The sequence below is a fragment of the Chenopodium quinoa genome, unplaced genomic scaffold (genome assembly GCF_001683475.1).
Source record: "Chenopodium quinoa cultivar QQ74 unplaced genomic scaffold, ASM168347v1, whole genome shotgun sequence".
NCBI lineage: Eukaryota > Viridiplantae > Streptophyta > Magnoliopsida > Caryophyllales > Amaranthaceae > Chenopodium > Chenopodium quinoa.
This window is the reverse complement of record NW_018742329.1, coordinates 2,802,197-2,812,685: the sequence shown is the minus strand read 5'-3', so window position 1 is coordinate 2,812,685 and position 10,489 is coordinate 2,802,197. Positions and strand designations below refer to the sequence as shown.

General features: G+C 34.4%; 1 protein-coding gene across 8 annotated transcripts; it reads right to left on the bottom strand.

The window, feature by feature from the left end:
* Positions 1 to 1,651: 1,651 nt before the first annotated feature.
* LOC110690160 lies at positions 1,652 to 8,971 on the bottom strand. 8 transcript variants are annotated; one of them, XR_002505033.1, is made up of 10 exons: positions 8,768 to 8,970; positions 8,510 to 8,655; positions 6,957 to 7,059; positions 6,416 to 6,549; positions 5,420 to 5,529; positions 4,460 to 4,741; positions 3,432 to 3,481; positions 3,293 to 3,345; positions 1,896 to 2,370; positions 1,652 to 1,769 (listed from the first exon to the last, which is right to left on the bottom strand). XR_002505033.1 is itself a non-coding variant. In XM_021866992.1 (9 exons), the coding sequence occupies exons 6-9, from the start codon at positions 4,699 to 4,701 to the stop codon at positions 2,014 to 2,016; spliced, it is 702 nt and encodes a 233-aa protein (XP_021722684.1). In that variant the 5' UTR covers positions 4,702 to 4,741; positions 5,420 to 5,529; positions 6,416 to 6,549; positions 6,957 to 7,059; positions 8,510 to 8,655; positions 8,768 to 8,970; the 3' UTR covers positions 1,652 to 2,013. The 8 variants fall into 8 exon arrangements, 7 of the variants coding, with proteins under 7 accessions (XP_021722684.1, XP_021722696.1, XP_021722689.1 ...); XM_021866992.1 differs by having other exon boundaries at positions 1,652 to 2,370; XM_021867004.1 differs by having other exon boundaries at positions 1,652 to 2,370; positions 6,416 to 6,517.
* Positions 8,972 to 10,489: the final 1,518 nt, after the last annotated feature.

Genomic DNA, 10,489 nt, shown 5'->3' with positions numbered 1-10,489 from the left:
GCAACTCCCCGCAATCTTCCAATGAAACGGCATGAAGATTCCTAGGGATCCGCCGTAATACCAATAATTAGCAAGCCAATCGACAACCCGATTAGCCTCTCTATAGCAATGCGAAATCTTCACCTCCAAATCTCGGTTTGAAATTAGGGTTTTGCATTTTCTTATCATATGTAAACATGTTTTGGATAGGCACAACGACATTATGGAATGTGATGTTGGTGATATAAAAAAAATTGGGTCTCGCCATACCAAACTTTTGTATAAAATCTAGTGCGCAAACATGTACAATAATATTGAGATTATCAAGAGAAACAACCTTTTTGTGTTTTTATTTTTGGTCGAGCTCGAGGTTTGAACTAAAAATACTATATTTTGTGCTTGCCCAAATCCGTAGTTTATTTGGCAAGCAAACTGCATTGTTGATCATCATCTCCACCTTCCAAACCTGACACATCAAAGGTGTTTACATTGCATATCCAACTCACATATGAACATGAATTTTCAACTTCTTTCCTCATCTATTCCAATTTCCGTACAAGGAATTCGAATTCTAACTCATCTTCACATTAATGATAATATATGTTTTTCTATACTGGCAATTAACAATTAGTAAGAGGATTTTATATCCACTTCACTATGCAACATTCATGCACATCCATCACCAACCCACCACCACCTCCACCTAGACCTGGTTATTGGACGGGTCAGGTCAGGGTCGGTTGCTGGTCAGGGTCAAAGAGGGTCACATTTTATAGGGTCAATATAAGGTCGGGACAATGCGGGCCGCGAGTCGATAATGGGCGGACCTACAAAATATCAATTAAAATAAATATTGGACAAAACCATTATTAAATACATATGAATACAAATTAATCTATATAATTATTTTTACATTATGTATTTTCTTTATCAACTAAATTGGAAAAACATGTTGGCCCTATATTGACCCGACCTAATAAGGGCTCTGTTCATTAAAAGCCCTATAAGCTTGGCCCTAACCCTATTATCATTGGGCTACCCTGTCCAATAACCACCTCTACCTCCACCTAAACCAACACCTCCTAAAACACCACCTCATCACCACCGATTCTTACACTGAAACCACCCCCACCATCACTGTCACCTCAAAAGTCAAAAACACCGCTACTCATCCAAATACAACCCTTATCCACCTCAAATTTACGCCCACCACCCCCCCCCCCAAAAAAAAACAACAACAAAAAGAATAGTCATTGGCTTGGAAAGTATCACAATATTCACAAAGGAGTCCCAAAGCTAGGTGGCCCCAATATCTGGGCCTCTTAAGCCCCCAAATTAACTAACCTACCATTCTTCAGCTTCCCATGGGGTATTAAGGAAGAACAGTTTTAACCTACACCATTTTTTTTTTTTGGTTGGTAAGGAGAATGGTCCTACCAGGTCGAAACCTCTCACATGTCCTCCCGACCCGGGTTAGCGGGCTAGACACTTTGGAAGTGAGGAAGGATAAGGGAATCCCCACCCCCAAAGTGTCTCTAGTGGGGTTTGATCCCACAACCTTTTGGTTGTGAGATAAAAACTTGACCATTAGACCAAGCTATGCTTGGTAACCTACACCAATTGAGGTGCGTAAAATTAGAAGGATTATCAAGATGGTAAGAGTATATAAGTGTAAGGGGAAAATAAGGCCAGGGTAACCATTTGTTGATTAATTTTGGGTAAGCTTCTCTGTTCAGATTCCTGCAGAATGCAATTTAAGCTGTTACACAGTAGGATCCCTATGTTGATTCCTGTTACAGAATATGAAAGAAAATTAAGACCAAGCATAAGCATAACTATAATTTTATATCACTAATAAATTTTTGATTGATTTGATTATTCCACCATCAATATGTTAACAGGTGTAAAACACATACTGGCAACTGCTTTGTACTTCCCGGCTGAGGGGTCGGGGGGACAAACTCTCAGCACGACGAACAGGATGTGTGTTCAAAAAACTTGCAGCAAGAAACTAGCCTTTTAAAAATGTTTAACTCACTTTTTATCATCTTCCTGAGACCCTTTCTTTTCGCTATCGCATTGCTTCTGTGGCTCTTGTGATGCTGCCTCCTGGGTTGTGGTTTTTTTTTTGTCAGGAGTATGGCTATCATCTGATCTGTTCTTAGGACCTACTCTCTCTTGATATTGATCAGCATTTTTGCTCTTTTCCTCACTTGGTCGTTTCTTTGTTTCCACCACAATTTCCTTCAAAGTTTCCTCGAGTGCTTCTAACCTCTCTTTGACCTTTAAAAGCTCCGGACTTGTAGACTCTGCTTCTTTTTCCTCTGCAGCAGCAGCTTCCATCTCTTTTGCCTTTTGTTCTTCCTCTGCTTTCTTTTTCAGTTCCAGCTCCTAACAAGAAAATGGACCTACTTTGAGAAATTTAGCAAAAAATAAGGATGAAAATTTCCATCATACTCTGGAAATATATAATTGCCTAACTTGTTCATCCCAGATCAACTTAACTGCCTACTTTAACTAAATTAAGGCCAACCCTACCGTCAGCAAGGCAAATCGTAAGCATGCTTGATCATACAGTCTCTTACAATTTAGAGGTGACAGATAAATTCAATCTTACTTTTTTGTTCATATGAGTAATGATTACAGTCCTCAGCATATGGAAGATTATAGGAAACTGCATTTAAAAGCAATGGTCTAAACTTTAAAGTGATATTCTTTGTACGTTCAGAGAATATGATTTGTTTTGAAAGTTTGCCACAACAATGTCATAAGGAATTTGACGCTCACAAAACATGAAAAGTAGTATTCTAGGATAGATACATGAATAAGGGGGAAATCAGAATGAAAAAAAAGTGAGAGTGTACAAGAGGTTCTTCAACTCTTCAAGTGCCAAAATGGGCCTCCTGAGACCAACTGGATAAATTACCAGATTATCATCCTTTTGGAAGAGAACTACACCTGATGCACTTTGGTATAAAATTATGAGTCCTATCCAACAAACAAACAAACAAACAAAAAATTGGCTGGGGTGGGGTGGGGTGGGGCAAGATAAAAGAAATGCCAATCAAGCATAGAAAGGTCTGTATTCTGTAATGCTAGTTCCTCAATAGTTTCAGATGTATGTAGACTCATACAGTCATACTTACATTGCAGAGAGTTGGTTTCTAAAATTCAAGATGTAAGTTGAAATCCATTGACTATTAGTTTGAGATAACAAGCATTATTGCCCTTGCAATGAAGGTCTTTTTCAAATAACACAAATTGAACAAAAAGTAACAGTATAGACGAAGAAAGTATATAAACAGTTCATTACCGCCTCCATTTTTCTCATATCATAACGAGCATATTGAGCCACGAGATAAACAGCTGAAACAGACAAACATTCTTGTAAACATTGCAGTTGAAATTTGCAACTTGATACAGTAAACACAAAAGGTAGAATAGCACAGTACCCAGTGATGGCATGAGGGCAAAAAAGAGCTGCACCAGATGGAAATCGAGCCTGATCATGAAAAGTAATTAGTGAAATCTTTTAGCAACTTTTTATTTAACCTGAGACAGAAAGTACAAACTCAACACTGTACATTGACCCTACCGAACCAGCATATCTCACATGTAAAGCCAATCCGATGATGTAGGTCAGCGCTTGAGAGTAGAGAGGGGGGAGGGAGGGACGGAAATCCCCTACTCCCACGCAAATGTAGTTGGTGGGCCTCGAATTTATGGCCAGTCACAAAGTGAGTTCCCAACTGACTCCACTACTCAACATGTCTCATGAAATTATAAGAACGAATGTATACTAGGCAAGCAAATACAGTATCTAATTTGATAGATGCAAACTGCCAAGTGCATAATATTATATGCCCAACCTTATGGTAGGAAATGAAACAGGTCTGGGCTAAGGCCCTACCATCCACTGTGCTCCCAACCCAGTTAGCCAGACACTTGAGGTGCATTTGGTAGAATTGAAGGAAACAGAATGAAATAATATCAAATCAATCAAAGCCTTAATCCCATGAAATAGTATCAAATATAAGGGGAAAATGTTTATGATTGACAACTATTACTTTTATCAACCATTGGGTAAATTGATAAACTGGAATGGAAACAAATGAGAGATTGAGGGTATTGTGAATTGTTGCCGCTTGCTGGGGGGGGGCAACAAGGAGGTGAAATAGATTGCTCTCATGTAAGGAAAACTTTTGCTATACCGTACACAAACAACCAATGATGGACATACTTCAGTAATCTGTTTCCAACCCTAAAAATCTTCATAATAAATGCAACAGTCTGTAGATCTAGATTGTTTCAGAGAGTGAAATAGCTAGCTAATCATAGAGTAGTCATTATTATCCTTGAGATATTGGTAGGGCAACAACATTACAAATTGAACAAAGAACTGAAATTTAAAGCCAGCAGAGAACTAAAGTACCCAAAACACTAAAACAACAAAATGAGAACAACAACAACAGCATATTACCCAAAATTCTTCTTCTTGTGAGGAGTGGAGAAAAGGATCTTAGCAGCCTTGGTGAAATTAAGGTTGTCCAAGTCTCTTAAATAATTAATGCTGCTGCTACCATCAGAGTCAGAAGGCGGATGCTTCAATTTGTTGTTTGAAGCGGTGGAATTGCAAAATGGTCGTGTTGATGTTGCATGCTGAAATTTAAAGAGACGAACTGAATGACGGACCCAACTGCTACTGCTTCTGCCACCAAACATGTCTCCCTTAGTCCCTTATACGCCGCTGTCACATTACCCCCTATGTTTCCCAGAAAATAAATATATAAGAGAAATTTTAATAATAGGTATAATAATCTTCAAGGCAACTTAACAACTGTACAACACTCACTAGTAGAAAAAATGTTATTTGTAACTGGCAAAATTGACTTTTTGTAACTGGCATTGTAGGTTGCGAATGCCACCGTTACAACTAGTGAAAATTATTCGTAACCGGCTAATGTTAGTTACAAATAATGTACTATTCGTAACTGACTTAACCTAACGCCAGGTACAAATAAGTTATTTTCCAAGTTAGAAAGCATATTATTTGTAACTGGCATTAAGTTATGCCGGTTACAAATAAAGTATTATTTGTAATTGGCATAGCCTAACGCCAGTTACAAATAGTGTTTATTATATAAAAAAAAATGGTAGCAGTGGGAAATTCCTATACTACCACCACCCGTACACTACAATGAATGTAATGACCATTAATAGTCAGTAAATTTTTATAATGTAATGACCATTAATAGTCAATAAACTTTTATAAAATACAATAACTATCAATGTAACTAATCTAAGACCAACTTTAAGCGACACCTTGTCAATTACATTGAATTGATGTAATTGTAAATTACAAATATTTCTCTCACAATTCACAATAAATAATACTCTATAACTAAAATAAGCTAGTTAGTTAATTGATACAATGGTCAACCTTCAAATTTTGACGATTTTGTTTATTTTGCCTGCTTCACAAATTTGACTATTCTGTATAGGCCGGGATAGCAGTAGTTCTCACTGAACACTTGATATTGCGACAAAATTCTGCATGGGGAAGAAATATATACATAAAAAAAAAAAAAAAAATTCAAAAGGGTTGTTTCAGACAGTGACCAAGTGAACTCTTCTAACATGGTCAATGCATCAAAGTGAGGGGATATAAAAGAAAATAATCATCAAAACTCACAAGAAAAACTTCAGCCACTTATTAGATAAAACTAGTGACAAATAAATTTAATACAAAAATCAAAACCAGTAATTTCACTAAAACTATGCTATGACTAAACTAGCTATCACATACATATAATTGTATCTGACTAAACTGTCACATACATATAATTGCTTTTATAGTTGAGGGGAGAGCAATAAAACAACCCCACATAAAATACAACGCTTATACTCGGTTATACTCAAGGATACATCATTAGAGGAATAAAGGCTATACAATATACATAAAGTCGCAAGGGAACACTTTTCTAGTAAGAAAACTATTCAAACAGAATATTGATACAATTGCATTATTATGTTATATTTGACAATATTTAGCAAACAAGAAAGCATGCAAGTTTAGAGTGGCCTACAATATTCTCTGAAAGAGTAAAAGACAAGAAACAAAAAGATCTTATGATGCTATATACAAAAGAAGGTGAACATTATTTTGAGAGGAGGATGGGGGTTCCAATTTCTATTAGGATTAGAACTCACACCAGCATAAGCAAAAATGGGGGCAGGTTGGCCATTATATTTCCCCTAAACCTGATGTATATACACTTACATCAACCCAAATCAGCTTGTTAACCAAAATCATGTAGAGATATATAGTCAAATTCCAATTGTAGCCACATATATAACATTTTAATATTGTATATTCACATAAATTCCAAGTTGTGAGGATGTATATCTTGCTATATTCATTAGGAGTGAGGAAAACCTTAGTGCTTTTAGATGGTTAGCCGCAAGGCCTATTGTAATAACAGCCCCAAGACTTGCTTCAACAAGTATCATTTGTCTTTTGATATGGCCACAGGTACAACTAGAAGAGATGAAAACAACCAATTATACAATCTGAAAAATAAGACAGAAGAGAAACATCAACCACCCTATTGTGACTAAATTAACAAGAAAAAGATATCTCCTCAAAGTTAATTGAAGAAAAAGGCTACTCCATTATTGGTATTAATGATTAACTACCACCCATGTATCTCTTTAAATGACAAAAATAATAAAAGAAAACCAATAATAAAAGAAAACCAAGGTAAATCAAAGTTTAAATCAAGATACAACCCAATCGAGCAAGCAAAAAGTCCTTACTTTGTGTTCATTATAATTAAAGCATCATTTTAGCTCCGGAATAGAATAGTAGCTTCACCTTTTGATAAACTACCTCCATATTTTATTACTTTTTATAATTTCTCCTAAAACTCCGCACATGGAAAAATGGAGCAAGTATTTATAAACAGAGGGAATATTACCTTTAGACTTGGTTCACCCTTATTAGTGTTTTCACACTGCTTTTCTTTTGTTGCTTATGCGCGAACAACTTTTCCTATAACCGACTTTTCAAATTCCTGCTGCCTGCATTTGAGTTTAGAAATTTCATGATGATCTAAATATCATTGGACATTTGGAATGGTCTTAACACATGAATTTTCTGACATTAAAAAAAAAAAAAAAAAAAAAAAAAGACATTGTCACATTGATAATTAAAAGTCATCTGCCTCAAGATGTAATTAGAGACCTTATCTTAATCCTTCAATATGTATATGCTGCTTTTTCTTTGGCAGGTTTCCAATTGGGTTAGAAACCACTTAGATGATTAATACATAACAGAAAATGGTAACAAACAAAATGTTGATATGGTAAAGCAAATTGGATCAGGTTCTCAGTTTTTCTTCTACAACACCTTCATTTCACAAGTATAAAAAAGGTTCACGAATTAAAAAAAAATTTAGAGATCTTTCAAAAGATTGACAATTGAATGCAACAAAAAAAAAATCCTCAAAGAAACACAACACATCTCAATAGTTTTGCAAAACAATTTTCTGACCGATCTGCAAATGAGAGGAACACAGTGTTTTATACATAACACAGAATGCGTAAAGTCGTGCCTCTCGCACTTTAAAAAAAAAAAAAAAAGAAGAAGAAACAAAGGCCTGATATATGATGCTAGAACAATTAAGTGAGTTAAGAACTCTAATTATAGACTAAAAAATATTAATATTATAAAGCTTAATTATTGAAACAAAGAATCACTAGTAGCAATACATTTCAACCAACACACTACATAATGTATAGTTCGTCATATATGGATTAATATGAGAAGAATAAGATCTAATTCTAGCTAGCACCTTCCCAAAATCCCAACCCATACTCCTTCTATAAACCCCATTCCAAATCAGTGTGTTATCTAAATCCTTTATCTATATCATAATATGCTTCCATTGCTTCTTCCTCAACAGTCTTATTATATGGTTGGCAATTCAGTTATGTTTTTAATAAAAGCAGAGTAAATTTTATGTTTAAGGCTATTCTGAATTAAGCACAAATTATTGTTAAGAATCAGTGATGGAGCAATAAGCTCCTCTACATACATCTGGATGATACTCTAAATACTATATTATGAAAATCCAATAAGAATTATCATTTTGATACTTTAAATTCAACAAAAAATTACAAAAAATAAAAGTTGATTCAGTTAAGAATTTGCGGCTGAATTCTCTCAAATTAGATCCAAATCCATGAAATTTCACAAAATAAGACATCTCTAATAAAATAAACAATTAAACCAAATTCGTTTTTTTTTTTCACGAATTTAACAGGGAAAAAAAATAAACTCAGAAGTAACATAAATTAGGTGGAAAAAGATAAATTTTCAGAAAATTGGCAATTAGGCATCTACAATAAGATTAACAGTAAATAGAATTTCAATTAAAACAAAAATCACATTTACAAAAAAAAAATCGACAAAATTTCACGAAAATCTAAAAAAAATCAATTAAAAATTATAGAATTCAAAAGAAATAACCTGCAAAGCAAGGCGTCAGAAAGCCTTCTTGACCTCAGATTGAGAAGCTTCGATGAACACTAAGAGACTGGTAATTAAGGATAAGCTTAAGTAGTAGCAACCGAAGCAAAAACAAATACAACCCGATTTCTGCTCGTTTTGATCTTCTTCATTGATGGAGAAAATATAGATTAAAATAAATAATCTCACCGAGTAATGGAAACCAGAATGGGGATAATTCAACTCATTACGTGAACCCTAATTCAAAATTTTACATACCTTTAACCTCAATATAGCCCACGTTTGCTGAATTTCATATCATTCTTCATCAACAAAAAGCAATTTTGATTGAGAATTTCAACCGTTTAGTTTTTTTGAGGGAAAGGAGAAGTTATTGGAAGATAAAGGAGTATACAGTATTAGAACTCATTAAGTCAAAAACGTAAGTGAAAAGAACAAAAAAAACTACAGTACTTAGGTTTTTAAGAAAATAATAAATATTGTGTAAGAAATTTTATTTGACTCAAAATTTGTATCCAACACTTAATGGGCTGGTTACTAATAGATTTTCTAACCTTCTCAAATTTCAAATTAGTAACCATCGTCTACAAGGCCAGTTACTAATGTCATATTATTTGTAACTGACATTATCTTAGCCAGTTACTAGTAGTGTTTTAGTAACTAACGTTTTTAACGCTAGTTACTATAAGGGTGTTACAAATAGCATTTTTTCTACTAGTGGCTAAACCTATAAAACAGCGCAATGTTTTTATATATATACAAAAATCCAACACCCAACTAATGAAATCGAAAACCTGAAACCCAAACTTCAGCTAGCTTAAAAATACAGAGAATCTAAACAAATGGCTTATAATGTTCTGCTGAATTTGAATGCAATTGAAGCAAATTGGGAGAGAAAATTAGCAATTTTGAAACTTATAGGCAAGCAAATGGAAGCCACCCATTGTCGCTCTCCCTCACCAGTCACCACCTCTCTCTTTTCATATAGACCTATTCAATGGGCCAGGTCATGGGCGGACAGATCAATACTTAACAAGTCAGGTTCGGGCTTGGTTGCATTAATTTTGAATGGGTTGGGTCGGACCAAGATCCATTAGACCCACCCGGCCCGGACACTTTACTTTTCAATACAGAGATTAATGTTTGGACAGGGAAAATTGAATAGGCAAACCATCCAAAATCTAAAGATACATCTTTTATAAGTATATTCTCTCTCCTCAGTTCACTACAGCCACTGGTGCACAATTTTCTCTAACAATTCATTTTCTTGGATTATTACCCGCCTTCATTTTCTAGATTCTCTTTGATCATTCCCCACCTTTATAATTCTCAACCGTAATCTCTAGTTTTCTCATATCTACTACTAATCCCAAATTTTGTAATAATCTAACAAATGAAACTTCAACCTTTGTTAAAACTCAAAATTAAAAGGAATTTTAGTAATCAAGTACTAAAATGCATGTAAAGGTTGCGTTGGAATCATCCTATTGTGTGCTTGGTTTAAGTAACGCTTTGTATACAAGAGAAAATTCGTCACACTTATCACAAACTAGCTATGGTATGTTAACATTAATTTTTATAAGCGTTACATAAAAAATCAAGACATGAACCCTATATCCTAGATTTGTACAAATTTTAAACTATCAATTTTCTATTCATCTTATTTTCACTTATTTCTAGTCTAATAAGTTCATCTTATTTAAGTTTTGATAAGTATAACCCAAGAACAAATTACAACTAAAATAAATTTTAATAAGATTAATAAGTTCTGATAAGTTTTAATACTGAAAATCAGGTGAATACAACGCACCCTTAATCAGGTCCAATTGTATAGGTCTATTTCCATCTAAATACTCCCCAAAACACACTACAAGAAAAGGCTTTTTAGCAACTGACATAATTAGAAAAATACTTAAAACATACCTATACACTATATTACGCAGCTTTTCGATAGCATACAAAAGGTTTTAGACCATTAAT

Coding starts and splice junctions, on each gene's coding strand:
- LOC110690160 (XM_021867009.1), bottom strand. CDS start 4,701: ATGTTTGGTGGCAGAAGCAGTAGCAGTTGGGTCCGTCATTCAGTTCGT. Junction 3,346..3,431: donor TGCCCTCATGCCATCACTGG/GTACTGTGCTAT, acceptor TGTCTGTTTCAG/CTGTTTATCTCGTGGCTCAA. Junction 2,371..3,292: donor ATATGAGAAAAATGGAGGCG/GTAATGAACTGT, acceptor TTTTCTTGTTAG/GAGCTGGAACTGAAAAAGAA.